This window comes from Mastigoproctus giganteus, chromosome 2 (assembly GCF_048544385.1).
Source record: "Mastigoproctus giganteus isolate SK-2022 chromosome 2, ASM4854438v1, whole genome shotgun sequence".
Taxonomy (NCBI): domain Eukaryota; kingdom Metazoa; phylum Arthropoda; class Arachnida; order Uropygi; family Thelyphonidae; genus Mastigoproctus; species Mastigoproctus giganteus.
In genome coordinates this window covers 168,482,483-168,505,696 of record NC_143576.1, presented here as the reverse complement: position 1 = coordinate 168,505,696, position 23,214 = coordinate 168,482,483, and the positions used below count along the sequence as shown (strand labels likewise).

The window sequence follows — 23,214 nt, the reverse complement described above, 5'->3', positions numbered from 1 at the left end:
CCAACAATATCTGCCTTTGATGTTTTGAGCAATACCTCAAATTCATCAAATTTATTTACCAAACTATTGGTGTACACGCAAGTATACATGCACCTGTTCCTATTCTTAGCTACCCTAACACAACCCATGTGTTTACTTGTACCACAATGACTCCCAGCAGTCTCTGAAATATCCTGCATCTTGTTTTCTGGGCTGCTGCTCATTCCAATAGAAGCAGTGCATGAATCACTTTCACCTGTGCCAGTGGCAACTGTTAATCTATTAGTCCTTGTATCCCCCCAAGCTAGCAGTTTTCCGACCCACCTAACACTAACTCAATAGCATCAGCAAATATTCTTGCACCCTTTCCATTTAAGTGTATCCCATCCCTGTAGAAGCAGTCTCTCCTGTTAACAAGTACAGACCAGGCTGAAAAAAATTCTACCCATTGAGCCTTGCACAATCTTTCCAGGGCCGAATTATTTGGCCTTTCCAACTCTAGTGTTACATTTTTTTTTTTTTTTTTTTTTTTTTACATAGCCATGAAAGTGATTCTCGCATTGCTTCTATTTGAATGAGCAGCAGCCTGGAAAACAAGTTGCAGGATATTTCAGAGACTGCTGAGAGTCATTGCGGTACAAGTAAACACATGGGTTGTGTTAGGGTAGCTAAGAATAGGAACAGGTGCAGGTATGTATACTTGTGTGTATACCAATGCTAGGAGCTATTTTAGCCATGAAATCTCAGGAAACTAGGTGGCACGGCCTGGCCAGAGTAAAAAATTTCAAACTACTGGGTACATGATCTGCCTCCATGGGGCCAAGTGTGGGCAATGTTGAGCTTCAGCAAGGGTCCAGTGGCTAAATGGCCAGATGAACAACAAAACACAACACTAAACGTATACAAAATCCATACACTTTTAAATCTCTGGCCTTCCCAGTGAACTGATACACCTACAATGAAAGCAACATGGAGATGGGGGGGGGGGTAACCCCTGGTGCTGTTTGACACTAAACACACTTTAGCCATATGGCGCTGTCTTCCATTAAAACTGGTGGATAGCATGGGGAAATGATCACTGCCATAAAGATTTTCTTCACCCTCCCATGTACACACAGGCAGGAGAGGAGCAGAGCAGATGGAAAGATCAATGGCAGTAAACGTACAGGTAGGCATATGGAAAAAGGTATCAGATCCCACATTTAGAAGAGCCAGATCATTATTTTCAAGCAATATCTCAATAATCCGACCCCTTCTATTGACGTCAGAACTACTCCACAGAGTATTATGTCCATTGAAATTCCCTAATAATAGAAAAGGGGGTGGCAATTGCTTAATGAGATCATCAAAGTCTGCCTAGGGGATGTCGTTCCCAGGTGGCAAATAGATGGAGCATACAGTTAAGAGGGAAACCTACTGAAAGATGAACTGCTACAGTCTCTAGGTTGGTGGTAAGTGGTGTAGCCTGAAAGGAGATATGGTTACCCACAAGGATGGCAACTCCTCCATGGGCAGATCCATCCCCAGCTCCGTCTTTGAGAATAACTGAACGTAAGGGTGCTCATTTGCCTAAAAATACGTCTCCTGTAAACAAAAGCAAGTTGGCTCATGCTTACTCAGGAGAGCCCTGATGTCATCACTATTTCTACGGAATTCGTGGGAATTTCATTGTAGAAATTTACATGTACCCATTATTTAGATTTATTGAGTCCATCTAGTGGCTTCCGAAGAGCCTCGGGCTCTGTCCTTTTCTCAGTCCTGGATTTTTCTTTCTTTGGAAAGACTGGGTGTTGGCCCGTATCCATTAATTATTCTTCCACAAATAGTTACAGGACTGATTCATCCTGTACCTCCTTATCTTCCATATCCATTGTTTTTTTGGATTATAGGTGGCTAATCCAATTTCTTTGGAGTTTCTTTAGTACTGTGTTTTGGAAGTGGTTGAGCAGTAGGAGGTAAGGATACAGGAGTGGCAGCTGACTGTGATTTCTGAGTGGGCTTTTGGGAACTTAATAGATAGCATGCAATGTGAGTAAATGATTCCCTTGGTAGAATAGTCATATCTATCTGGGTTTCAATGGTACCCTTCCCAGAACTTTCTGGGTGTATGAGGACTTGGCGGTATTTATTGGTTGGATGCGTTTTCTGGCCTCCTGATAGGATATGTTCAGATCTGTTTTTATTTTTGGAATTTCTTTTTCGTCCTTCCACCGCCAGCATGCTCGAGATATGCTAGGTGCTCTCCTTGGCTTAGAAGCTAAACATTCCTTGCTCATGTGATCTTTAGCACCACAGCAAGCACATGCAAGAGAGCCACAACAAGCTGTTACAGGGTCGGGATGTAGATCCTCACTGGACAGTTCAAGTAGCCTGCCTTTATGTAAGTTGGAGGCTGTGGGGCGTTCAATGTTAGGATGAGAACTCTGATAAGGACAAGATTCCTTTCACATCAATATTCTCTTGACAGCTGTCTCTCCTTGGTCTCTCAATTCAGAGCAGATCTCTTCTTCAGAAACATGAAGAAGGTCCCACTCTGATATGATGTCATCACTATGCTGTGTGAAGAGTTCAGAGTTTTATGAGGGGTAACAATGATGGGTATTCCCCCTATCAATGTAGCTTTTAAGATTTTTTCAGCATGTTTTGTATTTGATGCTTCAAATAAAATGTCTCCAGAAAGCAGCCGTTTCACGGATTTAGATGACCCCTTCTAATCCTTTATGGATGAAGAAGGGTGACATCTTCTCGACTGACTGCTCTCCAGTGGAATGGAGAATGAGGAAAAGTGGTGTCACAGATGGTGTTTTATCCTCATCTCTGGCTCTTTTAACAGAATTAGTGTCATTATCATCTGATCGGTTAAGTAGAAATAGGACATAAATTACTCATATGAGTAAGATAATTTCCGATGCTCTCAAGTAGCTCACCCACCATGGAGCCTTATGAAGGGATGCCCACTCGTTAACTAGCAGGTACTGCATACACGAATGGGATGTCAAGTTCACTTAGGAGCACTATACCCACGTTTCCAATAAGACTTGATCCCATCCCAGGACCTAAGGGAGGGAGACATATTGGAACGCAGTTGACCCTAACAGCAAGAACCACCCACCGATTGATTCCAGTCAGGCTGATCTGGGACTTCCCTTCTTGTCGAATCAGGGACCAAAGAGGTGTATTAAAGCTGAGCCCCTCAACCACCAGGATTCCCCTTTCCGAATTTCCACGGGTCGCGGCACAAGGCTGCACACATCGGATTCCAATGATGAAACCTTCCAGGAATGAAACCAAGATATGGGCATTAGATCCCTGTGATGCTAATCTGGAAGGCCAGCAGAATCGCTGTGAGGTCCCCTCACCATGTACAGGTATCCACATTGAGGATGGGACAGTATTAGTATATTAGTATTGCCCATGTAATGCAAGGAAGCTACTGGCTTTTGCTGCACTGGCTAAAAAAAAAATGTGCTTCCCTCCTCGTGTAGATATTATCTCACTTACCTTTGAATTTCTTAAAACTGTCAGCCTCGACTACCTATAAAAGAGACTTGATCCAGTAATCAACAACTCACTAGCTAAAAGAAAACTTCCTATAATCTAGTCTAAACCTTTTCTCCTATAATTTGAATTTATGGCTTCTAGTTCTGGGATTCTTTATAACAGTGAAAATTCCACCTTCAATCATTTTATTAACCCCTCTCAGAGCTTTATAAATCTCAATCAGGTACCTGGTTGTGAAGCTCTGTAGCCCACATAATTGAAGTCTTTCCGCATACAGCTGCACTTTTGCCAATCTCACCATGTGACTTGCACTTCTTTAGACCCTTTCAAGAAGTTTCGATATGTTTTTTTTCTGAAGAGATCTACATACTTGGACAGAGAATTCCAACTACAGCGTCTTCAACTTACGTGGATTTGTAGATGTGCAGTTGCAGTACTTCTACTTACAACCAGCCATGGCATCCATTAAGCAACACTTTAAATGTACATGTAATAGATTGCATTAGTGTCTGCTAATGTGAATTGATAGCGGCATTGGCACTTTGTTTTCACCTTAAGCACTTAAGTGTAAGTTGTATCTTGCGAGCTTATACTTGTTGTAAACAAAATAAATATAAACCTAAAATATATCTGCGAAAAGAAAAAATAGTGAGAATAGTAATCATAGTGATAAGAAGAAGCACATTATAACTATAGAGACTTAAGTAGAAATCATTAAACAACATGAAAACAGCAAGAAATTTGTGGATATTGCACATGTTTATGAAATGAATGAATCGACTGTTAGAACCATTATAAAAGATAAAGTTCAGATTATGCAGCACATAAAAAGTTCTGTGCCAATGCAATCTATGATCATATCCCAAAGAAGAGGCTTATTAATAGAAGAGATGAAAAAATTGGTGATGATTTGGATAGAAGACGTTGTTTGTTGTTGTTTGGTTTTTAGGAGCATTAGCAACTAAGGCCATATTGCTCCGGGGATATGCGGTGGTCATTCCCTGACCTTTCTGCATCCTCTGTATTTGTTGGTCATGGGCTCAAACCCCGGTCTAATCAAGAAGCGTGTGCTACACACTGCTGCTCCTGCCTACCTCGCTACAGAGGCACCATATAGAAGACATTAAACAACAATGAATGCCGATAAGTCTTGTGATCCCACAAGAAAAAGTCTTGAGTCTTTTTGAAGAACTAAAGTGTAAACGTGGTGAGAATGTTGCTAGTGAAACATTCATTGCAAGCCACGGATGGTTTCAAAGATTTAAGGGCTGTGCTAAACTACACAACATCAAAGGTGAGGCTGCTAGTGTAGACATAATAGCAGCTACGGAGTTCCCCAAGACTTTGGCAGAAATCATCAAAACTGAGGATTACCTAACACATCAAGTCTCTAATGTAGACGAGACTGGTTTATATTGGGGAAAAAATGCCAGATCATTCTTACACATCGCAAGAAGAAAAACTATGCCAGGATTTAAGGTATCAAAGGACAGATTAACCTTTCTTTTTGGTGGAAATGTTGCTGGAGGTTGCAAAATAAAACCACTATTAATTTACCATAGCAAAAATCCAAGGGCCTTCAAAAATATTTCAAAGGCATCACTACCTGTTGTGTGGAAGTCCAATCGAAAAGCATGGGTGACACAAGAAATTTTTTTGGAACTAGTTTCTCCATCATTTTATGCAAGAAGTTAAAACCTCCATTATATTGCCAAGAAAACAATCTACCATTTGAGATATTACTGCTGGTTGATAATGCACTTGGTCACCCAACAACTATGTGTGGCTATCACGAAAACATATGTTATATTTTTGCCTGCAAATACAACTTCCCTCATTCAACCCATGGATCGGGATCTAATACAGACATTCAAAAAGTATTATCTACGGATAATATTTAGACAGACAGTAAGGGCCACTGAAGGACAGAATACCAGATCATTGAAGCAGTTCTGGAAAGAATTCAACATTTACAAAGCTGTTAAAAACATCGATGCTGCCTGTAGTGAAATTACAGTATCAACCATGAATGCCATCTGGAAAAAACTCACTCCCACAGTTTGTTCAAGATGCTTTGGAAAGTGAAGAAAATGAAGATGCAATTAGAGAGTTTGTGGAAATGACCAGAACTTTGGAATTAAATTTAGAAGTAAATGACTTTATTGAATTGTTGCAAAGTCATAAAAAGGAATTAAGTAATGAAGATTTAATGGAGTTTGATGACCATAAAAATGAAGATGAGGTTTTGGAGGTCATACAAGAAGTTGAACCATCAAAACGATTTGATACTAAGGAAATGGCGGCAAAATGCTTTAAAATGATCGATAAAGGACTAGCTGGCTTAAAAGCTCAGGATCCAGACACCGAATGATTTGAAAAAGTGATTGGAGTGGTGCATGATGCAATTGCAAGCAACGAACTGATTTACGATGAGAAAAAAAGAGCTCCAGTGCAGACATCATATGTCTGTGAAAAGAAAAAATGGTGAGAATAGTAATCATAATGATATGTACTCAATAGGATATTGAATAAAGTTTATTTCCACAAAGTTTTCATAAATAGAAGTTGATTTGCTTGAATTTTCCTTTCAAACGAATATACAATTAAAAATAGATCATATTTAAGCACCATTTGACTTACGCAGTTTTTCAACTTGCACAGAAATCGCTGGAACCAATTAATTGCATAAGTCAAGGACTTACTGCACAGTCTTACAACTGCTTTGTACAATGGGATTATGACCTCCCTATAACTAGAGGATATCAGTAAATAAATCACTGATAGAACAGCACAAGCTATCCTGGCTGCCTATTTAAACTGCTTGGAAAACTTCCTATCTGACCATAACTCTCAGATCCCTTCCTTCTTCTACTGTTTCTAATTCGACCCCACCAAGTTATTTTGGGTTGTTTTTTTTTTGAGTTTTATGACCATTCTTGAAGCTTGATCAAGTCATCCTAAAGGAGTGCTGCTTGGCACTGATCATTAACGAAGCTCTCAATCTTTACATTATCTGCAAATTTTGACATCACGCCCTTTATCCCTTCGTTGTTGTCGTTTATGAAAATCAGAAACAAGTGATTCAAGAACCCCTTGGGGGACTCCACTTCTGATGTTACACCAATCTGAAGAATATCCACTAATTGCAACCCTCTGCCTTTTTCCCTGTGTTATCTGTGTTAACTGTGTTATCTAAGACTTTCCCCACACCCAGTGCACAAGGGTTGAATCCAATTCATTTTCTTCTTCTTTGTATTCACATACATGAAACACTCCTTGTCTCCATTCTTTGCTCTCTTAGACAGTGTTTTCTCATACTCAGCCTTGACTTCCCTAACATTATTATCTATTAATAATATGATATATAGAACACAGTTTCTAAGGACTGATTCAAAGAATTGCTTGACACTGTGCTTTTGCAAGCCTATTCCAACAACTTTGGGTGGCATGGAAGAGTGATGTGTATGTGTGGGAGGGAGGGTAACGTCTACATTACCTGATTTTCGACATGTTCTGTAGATGCCAGGGAGAAGCTATCATTCCCAGGGAATCTTTTATGTGGTTGAGTTCTATATCCAAATAAAAAAAAAAAAAAAAAACTCCCTCGCACATGTATTGGAGGAAAAATCAATAGGCTAGTAAAAAAAGACAATGTTAAGATATTCTTTCAGAAAAGAAGAAATATATTATACAAAGTTCAGCAAAAATGTGGTAAATACTGTGTCCATCACGGATGTAGGAGACTCAAAGCAAGATGAAGAACACACACAACACAACACAACAACAAACTGGATAATACTGAAATAAGTGATACATCCTTCCATTTAAAAGTGCTCTTTAAGGTGAAGTATCCAAATCTAAGAATCATATCTCTACACTACTCGTATAAGCAACTTTCTTTAGTATTACATGTGGGAATTAATATATACTAAAATTAAGTTAAGTTAATCAAGTTAAGACCCAAGGAATGAGATTTTAAGTTTACTCCTTCCTACAAGTCTCAAGCACTCCATTTCTGGTTTAGCTAACAATATGATACAATCAAATTGTAAAATTTAAATGACCAGATGCAACATCAAACCAAAATGTAATTTACTAAAATATCTGGCATTGTAAAACATAGTATAATTTCCATGGAAAAGCAAAAAAACTTAACACCATGAGCTTTCCACATATAGTGGACCTATGAATAATGTTCCCTTTAAACTTGTTCCATAATTAACAAAGAAAAACATGTATGAATTAAGTTGCTTTTAAACTTTATATAAATTATTCAGAGTTAATACCAAAATTCTAAAATTCACTTTCTAGTTTGCTCCCCAATAAAACATTGATTGGAAAGATTTTTGCAAGGATCTTCCTTTAATTTTCCAAACACTATAATTTATTAACCAAATGATGACAAGTTCTGTTCTGTGGCAGGAATCCATTAGCTATCTCATAAATTGAGGACATTGTTTTCTGATAATTTAAAAGTTCATTGCATAAAAAACATTATAATCTGCAGAAAACAATTTTGTTACGCAATAACAAACAATGGACAACTCTGTAAATATTTATTTTCATAGTTAGCCATTACTACTGCAGAATATTACTGTCGTGGGAAATTTTTAAACAGATTCGGATAACAAGTCTCATTTTTGAATATTTTCTTTTGCAAGGTTCAGTAGGAAAATAATTAATATCCACTTGATATCAATGATTCAACTATTGATGATCCTGCTCAGATAACTGACAAACTAAATGGGTATTTTGTATCTACATTCACACATGAAGAATTATGTAGAGAAGTCGAGAGAACAGAAGCTTATTAAACTCTAACAGGGAGCTAAATGATTTTATAATAACTGAGAGCAAAGTGGAGGAGAAATTGTTGAAGTTAAACATAAGAAAGGCAACTGGGGTGGATGGGATCTAACCAGTTATATTAAACGCAGCAGATATGGAAGTAAGCAAACCCTTAGCCACAAGGGTTTTCTCTCATAATTATGAGAGCATCCTTGGACTCAGAGGAGGTCCCTGCAGATTGAAGATGTGCAAATGTATCTCCAAATTAACAAAGGGGAATCAAAGGGTGACACAAGTAATTACAGACCTGTTAGTTTAACTTCTGTTCCGGGGAAAATAATGGAGTCATTGGTTAAAGAATCACAGCAGGATCATCTAGACAAGACCACAGTTATAAGGGTCCCCTTACCAAGACCACAGGTTTGGTAAAGGGAAGTCTTGTCTGACCAATTTGATTGGATACTATGCTGTGATCACAAAGGAACTCGATGCAAAAAATAATTTTGATAAAATATACTTGGATTTTAGGAAAGCTTTTGATACTTTTACACATGGGAGACTACTGTACAAATTGGAGCAGTATGGCATTAAGGGCAAGTTGCTACAATGGATAAAAGGATGATTGACTGCTAGAAGACAGAGAATGATAATCAATGGACATTGCTCTTTGCAGACTAATGTTATTAGTGGATTCCCATGGGATTCGGTGTTGGGCTTGTTGTTTTGCATATTTATCAATGATACTGATGAAGGTATATCAGGCTTAACATCGAAGTTTACAGATGATACAAAGGTTGGCAGGGATGTTAATGACACTAAGCTACTGCAACAGGATCTATAAAAGTTGAGCAGATGGGCTGAGAAGTGGCAACTGACGATAACACTGACAAATGCAAATTGCCATATGTGGGTAGCAGTATTCCCAGAGTAACATATTAAAGGTGTGGTACTACACTCAGGATAGTGGAGAATGAAAAAGACCTGGGAGTAATTGTGCAGTCAGATATGCAGTTTTCTGAGCAGTGCAGACAAGCTGCTAGAGCAGGTCATGGGGGTCTTGTCAATGATAATACAGGAATTTTGCTAGTAGGCATAAGGAGGTGATTATCCCTTTGTATAAGAAATGGTCAGGCCACATCTTGAGTACTGCATACAGGTCTGGAGGCCTCATTTTATGAAGGATGCAGAGTTGCTAGAACAAGTACAGAGAAGGGCAACAAGACAGATGAGGGGAACAAAGGGTTGGTCTTACCACGAAAGGCTTAAGTTCTACAAATTGCAGCATCTGGAGACTAGGCATCTGCGAGGTGATCTGACTAAGGTGTACAAGGCCCTGGATGGGCTGAGCAGGCTCAATTCTGATGAGATTCTTCCTCTAGCTCAGATTACAAGCCTGAGCAGGCATAAATTCAAATTGAGGAAAGACAGTTATAGAATAGATGTGTGGAAATTTCATTTAGCCAGTGGGTAGTTGATTTCTGGAACAAACTTCCATCTGTCATTGTGGAATTTGACAGCTTAAATAAGTTCAAGGAAGAACTGGACAAAGTTTTGGAGCAAATGGATGGGTGAAACTAGAAGGGTGTTTTTTTTTTTTGGATGATGCTGTATAAGCTTGCTTTCTTGCATCACCATCATCAGCCATTTTCAATCCACTGCAGGATGAAGGCCTCTCCAGCAACTTTCCAGTTCCTTCTGTTTTGAGCACTGGCCATCCATTTACTACCCAAAAACTCATGAATTTCATCTTTCCATCTCCGCCTTTGTCTTCCAGGTTTTCTTCTAGCTCCTCTTGGGTACCATTCTGTTATTTTCTTAGTCCATCTGTCATCATGTCTTCGAACAATGTGTTCTGCCCAAGACCATTTTAGTTCTTTAGTTTTGATAAGAATGTCCTTTACTTGAGTTTGATGCCTAATCCGTGTGTTTCTCTTCTTATCTAACAGTCTGATTCCCAATATAATTTGTTCCATTCTTCGCTGTGTAGTTCTCAGCTTCTCTTCCATTCTTTTGGTGAGTGCCCAAGTTTCACTTCCATAAGTCATGGTGGGGAGTATACATTGGTTCATTATTTTACGTTTCAGACAAACTGGGATATTGCTCTTCAGTATGTGACTATATTTCCTGAATGCTATCCATCCAAAATTTATTCTTCTTTTGACTTCCAGCCATTTATCATTATTACAGCTAATAACTTGTCCCAGATAAGTATATGACTCCACCTTTTCAATTACTGCTCCTTCAATCATTATTTCCTTTTCCGTGGCATACTTGTTCATCATTACTTTTGTTTTAGCCATATTCATCTTTAGTCCAAAATCCTTACTAACTGTGCATAACTGATTAAGATTTTCCTCTATTTCTTTGGGATCATGGCTTATGACCACAATGTCATCTGCAAATCGTAAATGGTTTAGGTACTCTCCGTTCACATTGACTCCTTTCTGCGACCAGTCTAATCTTCTGAAAGCTTCCTCAACAGCAGCAGTAAACAGCTTCGGAGATATTGTGTCTCCTTGTCGAACTGCTTTCTCGATTTTAAATTTCCTACTGTTTTTATCTAGTCTAATAAAGGAGGTAGCACTCTCATATATTTTCTTCAAAATCATAATATACAGGGTATCTATGCCTTGTCTTTCCAGTTCCCGAAACATTGCCTTATGTTGTATGGAGTCTAATGCCGTTTCATAATCCACAAATGCCAGGCATAATGGTATTTTATATTCATTTGCTTTCTCCATTAGCTGTGATATTATGTGAAGGTGATCCATAGTTGAGAATCCTGTCCTGATGCCAGCTTGTTCTTTCAGTTGATTCTCATCAAGTATTCTTTCTAATCTGTTAGTAATGACCCTTGTGAACAACTTGTATATGTTGGATAGCAAGCTAATTGGTCTATAATTCCCAATTTCTGATTTATCTCCTTTCTTATGGAGCAAAACTATGATTGCATTATTCCACTGCTTAGGCATCACACCTTTTCTAATGTACATTGTCAAAAGCCTTGCCAGTTTTTGTGTTATGTCTCTTCCTCCCAATTTTAACAACTCTACAGTAACTTCATCTTTCCCCAGGGCTTTCTGATTCTTCATTTTCTTCAATGCATGTTCTACCTCATCAGGAAGAATATCGGGTATGTCGTATGTGTTGCTATTTTGCAATCCATCTTCCCCACTGCTGGCATCATTCCCTCGCTCCTTGTATAATTTTCTATTGTAGTCTTCTGCTATTTGAATTATGCCTTCTCTGCTGTTTATAAGTACACCATCGCTATTCTTCAGTTTCAGTATCATTTGTCTTTCTGTATTACTGCTCATGGTTGCTGATTTAAATCCTTTGTTTTCCCTTAATGCTTGTTCTACTTTTCTTGTGTTAAAATCTTCTTATGTCCTCTCTGAGACTCTTTCCAATGGCTTTGCATAACTCAGTATACTCAATTTTCTCCCTGTCAGTGTTTTTCTTGCTCTTCATTTGTCGTCTTCGGTTCATCATGACAAGTGTTTCTTGATTAATTTTTTCTTCTTTGGATTTCTTTTTCCCTATAGGTTTCTTGGGCTTTATCACTTTCAGAAAGTTGTAATATTCCTCATCTATATGTTGGTCCTGAGCAGTCTGTAGAAGCTCAAACTTGTTCTTAAGTTCCAGTACATACTGCTTTTTCTCCTCTTCTGTTATCTCAAATACCTTTGTATTATTTACTCGAGTCAGTTTTTTCCTTTCCTTTATCTATATCAAGTGTACATCTTACCATTCTGTGATCACTTGCAACATTTACCTTATCTAGGACGGTAACATCATGCACAATATATCTTCTGTTAGTGAGGATGAAGTCAATTTCATTAGTTGTTAATCCATTTGGACTCTTCCATGTCCACTTTCTGTTCACCCTTTTCTTGAAAAAAAGTGTTCATTACTGACAGTCCTTGAGATTCTGCAAATTCCACAAGTCTTTCACCTCTTTCATTTCTTTCACCAATTCCAATATTTCCTATAGTTCCCCCTTTCTGCACTGTTTTGTCTTTTTCCAACTTTAGCATTGAAGTCCCCCATAATAATAGTGTAGTGGGTTTTCTGCTCATCTAGAAGACTCGCAATTTCAGTGCGCATTTCTTCAACCTCTTCATCATCGTGGCTCGATGTTGGTGTATAAATCATTATAACCTTTAGCTTGTACCTCTTAGAAATCTTGAGTATTAGTCTTGACACCCTTGGTGATGTACTTTTGAATTCCAAAATGTTGTTTTTAAAATCTTTATGGACCAGAAACCCAACTCCACCTTCACTCCTTTCACTGTTTCCATTGGTGTACAGCAGATTTCCACTTGATAAACTTATAAGTGATTCATTTCTTCTTCTTGTTTCAGCCAAACCGATGATATTCCAATTCACATTTTCTAATTCCTTTTCCAGCTGTAATATCCTGTCTTCACCGATGAGTGATCTTACGTTATAACAGGCCAAGTTCCGTTTCTGTGCATGGCAGCCTGGTCATACCCAGAGATTCTTAGCACCCTCTGCTTCGACTCTGATCCTCTCGCTGCCATAAGAGGGGGAGTGAAAGCTGCTGGGGACTGAGGGCCATTTGTTTTGTTGTGCTGTCATATGCTGGAGGGTTTGGTATTTTCCTCTTCATGATGACCAGGCATCTTGAAGAGAACCACTCTACATGTTCGTTGCCACCTAAGTGACATAACAGGGCTTACCATTGAGAAGGTGTGCATCTTGCATCATATGCCACTGCTAATATCACAGTGTTTTATAAAGATTAGGGGGATCGGAGGGAGTATATGATGAGAGCCCTGTCAATCAATTCGGCCCTGGAAAGATTGTGCAGGGCTCAAGGGGTAGAATTTTTTTCAGCCTGGTCTGTACTTGTTAACAGGAGAGACTGCTTCTACAGGGATGGGATACACTTAAATAGAAAGGGTGCAAGAATGTTTGCTGATGCTATCGAGGCAATGTTAGGTGGGTCGGAAAACTGCTAGATTGGGGGGATACAAGGACTAATAGATTAACAGTAGCCACTGGCAGAGGTGAAAGTGATTCTTGCACTGCTTCTATTGGAATGAGCCGCAGCCTGGAAAATAAGATGCAGGATATTTCAGAGACTGCTGGGAATCATTGGGGTACAAGTAAACACATGGGTTGTGTTAGGGTAGCTAAGAAAAAGAACAGGTGCATGTATACTTGTGTGTACACCAATGCTAGGAGTTTAGTAAATAAATTTGATGAATTTGAGGTATTGCTCAAAACATCAAAGGCAGATATTGTGGGGATTTCAGAGACGTGGTGTCACACAGATATAAGAAATGCAGAACTGGAATTTGGGGAGTACAATGTCTACAGAAAGGATAGACAGGATAGGAAGGGAGGAGGGGTTATGCTATTAGTTAAAAAACACATAAAATCCAAGGAAGTGAAGCCAGTCGACATCGCTGGACAGTGCAGTGTCGAGTCAGTTTGGTGTGACATAAGCATTGGGAGATCAAAATTGAGAGTAGGAGTGTGCTATAGGCCTAATGACTCTGATGAGTATAATAAGAAACTGTTCGGAGAAATAGAGTGGGCCAGTAAATCAGAGAGTCTTATAATGGGGGATTTTAATTTCCCAGATATTGACTGGAATTTGGGGGCTGGTCACTCACACAGTAGCAAGGCTTTTGTGGATTTATTGGATGATTGTTTTCTACATCAGCATGTTCGGGAAGCAACTAGAGGGAGTAATACTCTTGATTTGATTATCAGTAGTGATTCTTCATGCATTAAGAATCTGCAGATAAATGAACCACTTGGTGGCAGTGATCACAGTGTGCTGAAGTGGGAGTTACTCAAAGAGGTAACTACCATTAGGGGTAAAGGGAAGGGGTATTGCTTTCGTAAAGGCGACTACAATGGACTGAGACAGTATTTAAATTCTATACAGTGGGATCAACTGATGATATTGCCAACAGCAAATTCAAAATGGGAAGCATTCAAAGAACTTATCGTGGAAGCTACTAGGCTTTACATACCAACTAAGAAATATTATTCAAGGTTTAGGCCTAAATGGTTGTCAGATGAACTAATGAGGCATATGGCAGAGAAGAAAAATGCATGGGATACATACAAATTAACACGTGACACGGACGCCTATGATAGATACAAGTTGATCTGTAACCAAGTTACAAAGGAGGTTAGGCAGGCGAAGGCAGATTACGAGAGATCCTTGGCAAGGGATGCGAAGAAAAACAGCAAAGAGTTCTTTACTTATGTAAACTCTAGAAGGAAGGGGATGAATCAGATTGGTCCACTTGAGATCGATGGGTCAACTGTTGATGACCCTGCTCGGGTAGCTAACAAACTAAATGAATATTTTGCATCGACATTCACACATGAGGAGTTATTCAGCGAGGGGAATGCCAGAGGTGTATTCAACTCTAGCAGTAAGCTAGAGAATCTTGTAATAACTGAGAGCAAAGTGGAGGAGAAATTGTTGAAGATAAACACAAGAAAGGCACCTGGGGTGGACGGGATCTATCCAGTTATATTAAAGGAGGCAGCAAAGGAGGTAAGCAAACCCTTAGCCATAATTATGAGAGCTTCCTTGGACTCAGGGGAGGTACCCATTGACTGGAGATGTGCAAATGTGACCCCAATTCACAAAGGGGGATCAAAGGCTGACACAAGTAATTATAGACCTGTGAGTTTAACTTCTGTTCCCAGAAAATTAATGGAGGCACTGGTGAAAGAAGCACTGCAGGATCATCTAGACAATACTTCAGTTATAGCTAGGACACAGCATGGTTTTGTTAAGGGGAAGTCTTGCCTGACCAATTTGATTGGATACTATGATGCAGTCACAAAAGAACTGGATGCAGGGAATAACTTTGATATTATATACTTGGATCTTAGAAAGGCTTTTGATACTGTTGCACATGGAAGACTGCTGCACAAATTGGAGCAGTGTGGCATTGGAGGCAAGTTGCTGCTATGGATAAAGGGGTGGTTGAGGGGGAGAAGACAGAGAGTGGTAATCAATGGACACTGCTCATCGTGGACTAATGTTATTAGTGGAGTCCCTCAGGGTTCAGTATTGGGGCCTTTATTGTTTTCTGTATTTATAAATGATATTGATGATGGTATATCAGGCTTAATGTCCAAGTTTGCAGACGATACGAAGGTTGGCAGGGTTGTCAAGGACACTACTGACACTATGCTGCTGCAACAGGATTTGGAAAGGTTGAGCAGATGGGCTTCGAGGTGGCAAATGAAGTTTAACATTGACAAATGTAAAGTACTACATATGGGAAACAGCAACCCCAGAGCAACGTATCAACTCTGTGGTACTACACTGACAGTGGTAGAGAATGAAAGGGACCTGGGGGTGGTGGTGCAGGCAGATATGAAGTTCTCTGAGCAGTGCAGACGAGCTGCAAGAGTAGCTCATGGTGTATTGTCAATGATATATAGGAATTTTTCTAGCAGGGATAAGGAGGTGATTATTCCCTTGTATAAGGCAATGGTCAGGCCACACCTAGAGTACTGTATACAGGCCTGGAGGCCTCATTTCAGGAAGGATGTAGAGCTGCTGGAACGAGTACAGAGAAGGGCAACTAGATTGGTGAATGGGACAAAGGGGTTCTCTTACGAAGAAAGGCTTAAGTTTTGCAAATTACAGTGTCTGGAAACTAGGCACCAGCGGGGTGATCTGATAGAGGTGTACAAAGCCTTGAATGGTTTGAGCATGCTCAATGCTGATGGGATTCTTCCTCTAGCTCAGAAAAATCACCTGAGAGGGCATAAATTCAAATTGAGGAAAGACAGATGTAGGATAGATGTGCGGAAATTTGCCTTTAGCCAGCGGGTGGTTGGTGGGTGGAACAGACTTCCATCCCTTGTCGTGGAAGTTGATAGCCTAAATAAGTTTAAGGCTCAGCTGGACAGGTATTTCGAACGAACAGAGGGGTGAAGTGGAAGTGGTTATTTTTATTTATTTATGTTACTTTTTTTTTTTTTTTTTTTTCTTTTTTTTTTTTTGGCTGATGCTGCATAAGCTTGCTTTCTTGCATCAAATGCCTCTACTAATGCTAATGCTAATGCTAATTACATAATACATATACTGCTAGAGTAGCTGAGAATAGTGTAGTGTTATTACTATTGTACTAACTATATCACACAGCATTACTTTGTTTGTAATTTAGTATTCATGCTTAGTGCTATAGACTAATTCAATTTTTTTTAACTAGGATTATGCCGAATACTAGAGTAGCAATGCATACAACCAAGAGCAGTGAAGATACATTGGGTTGGAAGGGAACTACTGATGATAGCTAATACTATGAATCAAGGCCTTATTGCATGCACTCCACAACATATAGACAGACTTGACTGTAGCTCAACATAATGCCTTTGTGTGTGCAAGATGCAGAGGGGGGGCAGAGATGGGGGGGATTAAGTGGTTAACATTTCATTGGCTGAATTTGAATATGACCATGCATGGTTATACTGAGGTGAGTCCCGTGATTTAAGTCCTCAAAGGACTTAAATCATGGACCAAAGACTGAAATCATGGCTAGTATTTGATAGAGACAAGACTATTTTACAGGGATGAGATATACTTAAATAAAAGTGGTGCAAGAATATATGTTGATGCTGTCAAGGCAGTATTAAGTGGGTCAGAAAACTGCTAGTTTGGAGGGAATACAAAGACTTTAATAACACCTGAAGAGAATGAAAATTGATTTTGCATTTCTATCCTGAAACAGTATCCTGAAAAAGCAGAATGGGGAACATTATATGGCCTAATGGGGATCATTATGGGACTATACATGGGGTGCGTAAGAGTTACTAAAAACACAAACAAGTACATGTTTACTTGCTTGTATACTAATGTTTGTGGTACATTAAATAAATTTAATGAGTTTGAAGTAATAGTTAAGCCATCAAATGCTGACATTATAGGTATAAAAAAAAGACTGTGTCACTGATATTGGGGAATGAAGTATTTAAACATTATGATTATAACATGTATAGAAAAGACAGACATATCAGTAGAGGTAGAGTGATGCTTTTAGTAAAAATTAAAAATAAAGTTTCTGTTTATACTCTGGAATGACCACACATAAGATTAGAAGAGTTCATACGATAGAGAAATACAAGAATGTTACCATATTTAGTAGTCGTGCAGGCCTGAACTATGGTCACTTAAAGTTTGTGTACTTCTGCACCCTCACGCTTCACCACTTGACCACAATAAGCACAGACTTTAAAAAAGTACAACAGTAGTAGCAGTAGCAATAGTGGCATGTGATGCAAGAAAGCAAGCGTATGAGCTTATGCAGCATCAGCCAAAAAAAAATTCACACAACCATTCCCTCCAAATGCTTGTCCAGTTCCTCCTTAAATTTGTTTAACCTATGAACTTCCACAATGACAGATGGAAGTTTGTTCCAGCATTTAACCGCCAGCTGGCTAAAGGCAAATTTCCTCACATCCATTCTACATCTATCTTTTCTCAATTTGAATTTATGCCCCCTTAGGTTCATAATCTCAACAAGTGGAAGAATCCCAACAGAATTCAGTGTTCTCAACCCATTGAAGGCCTTATACACCTCAACCAGATTACCTCGCAGGTGCCTAGTCTCCAGCCACTGCAATTTGCAGAATTTAAGCCTCTCTTGGTAAGAGGATCCCTTCATTCCCCTCACCCATCTTGTTGCCCTTCTCTGTACACGCTTAAGCAAATCTACATCCTTCCTAAAATGAGGCCTCCAGACCTGTACGCAGTACTCAAGGCATGGCCTGACCATTGCCTTATACAGAGGGACAATCACCTCCTTTTCCCTGCTAGCAAAATTCCTGTATATTATTGACAAAAAGTCCATGACCTGCCCTGGCAGCCTGTCTGCATTGCTCAGAAAACTTCACATCTGACTGGTCTTTTTCATTTTCTACCACCTTAAGTGTAGTACCACACAGTTGGTACGTTCGTCTGGGGTTACTTCTACCCATATGCAGTACTTTGCATTTGTCAATGTTAAACTTCAGTTGCCACTTCTCAGCCCATCTTCCCAAATTTTCTAGATCCTGTTGCAGTAGCACGCTGCCATTACTGTCATTAACAACCCTGCCAACCTTTGTATCATCTGCAAACTTCGACACTAAGCCTGATATACCTTCATCAATATCATTGATAAATATCCAAAACAACAGTGGATCCAACACCAAATCCTGTGGGACTCCACTAATAACATTAGTCCATGAAGAGCAGCACCCATTGATTACCACCCTCTGTCTTCTCTCACTCAACCGTCCTTTTATCCATTTTAGCAACTTACCCTTAATACCATTCTGCTCCAATTTGCACAGTAGTCTTCCATGTGCAAAAGTGTCAAAAGCTTTCCTGAAATCCAAGTATATGATATCAAAATTATTTTTTGCATCCAGTTCCTTTGTGACCACATCATAATAACCAATCAAATTTGTCAGAAAAGACTTTCCCTTAACAAACCCATGCTGTGTCTGAATTATTGCTGCAGTCTTGTCTAGATGATCCTGCAATGCATCTTTAACCAGTGACTCCATTATTTTACCCAGAACAGAAGTTAAACTAACTGGTCTGTAATTATTCATGTCACCCTTTGATCGCCCTTTGTGAATTGAGGATACATTTGCACAACCAGCAGACACAGGTTGCCAGCACAATACTGAATCAGTATGGTGTGACATAAGACTAGGGAAACAAAAGCCAGAGTTGGGGTCTGTTATAGGCCAAATGACAGGGATGAATATAATGAACAACTATACAGACAGAGTGAGCTAGAAAATTAGAATATCTTATTATTGAGATTAGCTTTTCAGATATCAAATGTAACTCATGGGTTGGCAGTTCACTCAATAGCAAAACTTGCTACTTCTAGCAAAGATTTGCTAGATGACTGCATTTTAAACCAACATGTTAGAGAGACAACATGTTAGAGAGAGACTGCATTTTAAACCAACATGTTAGACAGAGACAAGGGAAAGCAATCCCTACTGTTTATCAGCAGTAGTTCTTCATGTATTAATAATCATCAAGTAAAGGTACCTTTGGGTGGCAGAGATTACAGTGTATTTATGCAGAATTTAGTCAAAAAAATAACTACTGGCAAGAATAAAAGAAAGGATCTTTGTTTTTGCAAAGGTGAATACAATGGGCTCAGACATTTTTTAAATTATTTTCAGTGGGAGACAAAATGATGATGCTGAAAACTGTAAATGCCAAATGAGAATTAATCTGAGGCCACTAAGCATTTTCTACCAACTGAGAGATATTGTTCAAGATGCAGACCAAGGTGTGGATAAGGATCCAAAGAAAAGCAGCAAGAAATTCATTGTGTATGTTAACAATGGGATGAAAGGGATGAATCACATGGGTCCGCTGAAGATGAACAGTATAACTGTTTATAATCAGTTTAGATGGGAATACAGACTAATACTTTAACAACAGCTGCATGCAGAGAGGAAACTGAATCTTGCATTGATTCTATTTTGAATATTGCTAGATTGCTGATAAACTGAATAAATATTTGCATCTACATTCCCACATGAATATGTTCTTAGAAATGAGACCAACAGAAGTCTGTCTAATACTGATTGGAAATTAAATCATTAAATTAACAGTAAGAAGAAACTACTATAGCTAAAAGTGAACAAAGCACCTAGGGCTGATGAATTCATCAAATTATACCAAAAGAAGCTGGAAAAGAAATAATTAAACTTTTAGTCATTATAATGAGAGCTTCCTTAAATGCAAGAGAAATATCTGCAGACTGAAGATTTCTAAATGTATCTCCTATTCACAAGTTTAATTCAGAGTTTAAACTTACTGACTAAAATTTCCAACTCAAAGCCATGGAAGGGACATATATCTGAGTGCTAGGCTCATCACCCCGACAAAATATGCTCACAAATCTGGCAAAGCTTTCCCATACCATTGGAAGTGTGTGAGAGGGGGATATTTACACAAGCAGTCTTCCAAGAGCTAACTACTTGTGCAAATTATAGACCAGCTCTTTCTCCCAGTGGCTTATTTGTTTGGTCCTATCAGGATGCTCTATGGGACAAAAGTTTGAATATGGCAATAATAAAAACATGAAGACAACAGTGGTGGCTGCAAGATAAAAACTCTTTCGTTACACATAATAGAATTAGTTCCATGTTGCTGCAAATGTGTGAAATGTAATGGAGATCATATTCTAACTATTACTTTTTTGCTGCTTTTAATCATAAAAAAAAAAAAAAAACTGGAATCATTACTTTTGGGGTGACCCTCATTAGAAATGGAATTTAAAGCAAAATCTATTTATCTGCTAAAGTATTTTTTATTTTATTTTATAAAAAATAAAATTAGACAATTAAATATAGCTTGAAAAAGTTACCTATTGCTTGTGGTGCAACTATGTGGACAAAACCTGCTGAAAAAAGGATAAGGGTCAAAGGGAATGCTATCCATGCAAGGTACTGAAGTACTGGATGTTGAGCTAAATCCCTATATAGCCAGATACGAGCTAAAATTAAAATAAAACATATCGTTTCATAAATCGGTACATGGGAGAATCAGATATTCAGCACTATACAATGATATTCAATGAAATCACACACACACATATATACACTGAGTGATCATTGGATCATGACAACCTACCTAATTCCTAAGAACTGCCATAGACCTCATTGGTGAAACATTGCTCCATAAGCACCAGAGGTCCTAGTTCTTTCAAGCAAAACATGACTCATTAAGCAACCACTGCAGTCTGCTTGGATAATGGGCACCATGCACAATGGGTTCATGGACCTGTGTTGATTGCGACACACACACACACACACACACACACACACACACACACACACACACACACACACACACACACACACACACACCAAGGTGTCCATTGGTGTGTTGTACCAGATATTGGACTCATCCAACCAGCACACTCATTTTCAGCATATTGTTGATACCACAGCATCATCGTTGATGATCAGTGGTGAGGAGAGGGAGGGGTCTCTTGGGTCACCTGCTGTGGAACCCATATATCTGAATGTGCAACATATCATCATTTGAGATATTGTTCTTGCATTCCCATATCATATTGTTTTGCTATGTCAGCTGTCGCACAGTGACCTGCCATTGTGCCCACGCAATGCGAAGCACCCTTTGCTCACCACAAACATCCATCTTGTGTAATCCATGACAATTCTGTTGGTGGAAGGTGGTTTGACCCATTCGATGCCATTCTTTGTACACCTTAACCAGTGGGCCATGAACAACCAACAAGACATGCTATTTCCAATTTGGAAGGTACCCAATGCACAAGTTCCCACAATCATGCCCTTCTGAAACTCAGTGATATCTTTAATAGGTCCCATAACTGCTACTTTAGCACTTTAACTTGTACAACTATATGCAAATTACCACTGCTCTTGTGTACAAAGCTGTTCAGCTTTTTATACTGCAGCTATCAGGTATGATCCATTAAGGATGGGTAGTCATAATTCAGTGATCACTGGGTGTATATACCATATAAAGAAATAAGGCGGTACTGAAGATATACATAGACATTTTGTCACCTTCCTTAAAAACACTATTTGTATAATGAAATACAGAAAGAAACCAAACTACAAGTATTAAAAAGAAAGAGATGTGACATAATAGTAGATGTGCAGCATTAACAATATTCGCTTAAGCTTAAAAAAAGTAGTATTCATTCTTAATGTGTGTGTTTAATTTTGAAAATGTTCTCAAGTATTCATTAAGTACTTAGAACTTGCTCCATTAGGAGGAAACTGAACACTTGCATTACAAATAGAGTATGTCATCTCACACCACCCTGAACTTTGCATACACATCCTGGATTACCACACTGCAGTCTACTAGGAAAGACAAAGCCTGCCATATACATACTGAGGTGGAAAAAATATAAAGTGGAAACATCCCATTTTTTTTTTATCTATATATCAACCTGCATATATTCTACTTATAGTGGAATGCATGCAGGCTTACAGAAGTGAAGCTGTGTGGAATGAAAGGTGAAGAAATGACAAGTGGTTCAGGTGATGTAAGTTCATAACCCTTCTGTGGTGAGAAGAATAGTTGAATCTGTTATCCTACTATAATACAAATCAAACAGTAATCAATATGAACTTCTTCAGCTCTGAATCAGTTCATGCTTAATATGCATCATCATATTATCCATAATGGAAACTCCCTTACTGTGATTACCAGCATAGAACACTAGTTTTCTGTTTGTTTTCGTAGGTACCATAAAAGAAGATTTAAATGGCTACCTTCTTCTTCTTCTCCCACATTACAGCAAAGAATAAATTTGAAATATTAAGTAAAATGGGGAGAAAAAGGACAGAAAGCAGGCCTTTTAAGGGAAATCAGTGGTTCTATAATTAGCATACATGGCCTCAAGTAAGAAAGTTGAAGGTAAAGAGTTTCACATACTGTCACAAAAAATGCACAGCCCACTGAGAAATTTTTGCTATCTTTAATTCTATATACAGGGTGTTTCAAAAATGATGGTCAATAATTTAAAGGTGAAAAGTACAAACTAAAATAAGCAAAACAGTCCTAGTGAACATTGGGCCACAAATGAACCACTTGAGATAATGCACATTTTCTGTTAAGATCTGCCACTGAGTATGGAAGCACTAGTTTAGCAAAAAGCTGTGAATCCTTTGCTAACAGTGGTTTTATTAAACATAAGATAAAGATTATTTAATTTTTGGTTTCAACACCACAGGATTTTACAGATGTTACATGTTACAGGATGTTACAAAAGGTGTTCAAAATGCTGTCCTTGCATCCGTACACAGCTTTGTAGTCTTCTCAGCATTGAGTTGCAAATTTCAGGCATTCTTGTGTCATTTCTGATTTGCTGAAATGCTTCTTCAACCTGACACTGCAATTCCTCAACTGTGTCA

The 23,214-nt window shown here is 38.7% G+C and overlaps 1 protein-coding gene across 4 annotated transcripts in view; it reads right to left on the bottom strand.

Annotated features, from left to right (window-relative positions):
- The window catches only part of LOC150089733 (chloride channel protein 2-like), a 564,677-nt gene that overhangs the window by 356,446 nt on the left and 185,017 nt on the right, over nucleotides 1-23,214 (bottom strand). For all 4 annotated transcript variants that reach the window (XM_090368771.1, XM_090368772.1, XM_090368774.1 and 1 more), the window contains exon 4: nucleotides 20,667-20,795. In XM_090368771.1, the coding sequence (XP_090224897.1) occupies nucleotides 20,667-20,795 (129 nt within the window). The remainder of the gene's footprint in view (nucleotides 1-20,666; nucleotides 20,796-23,214) is intronic.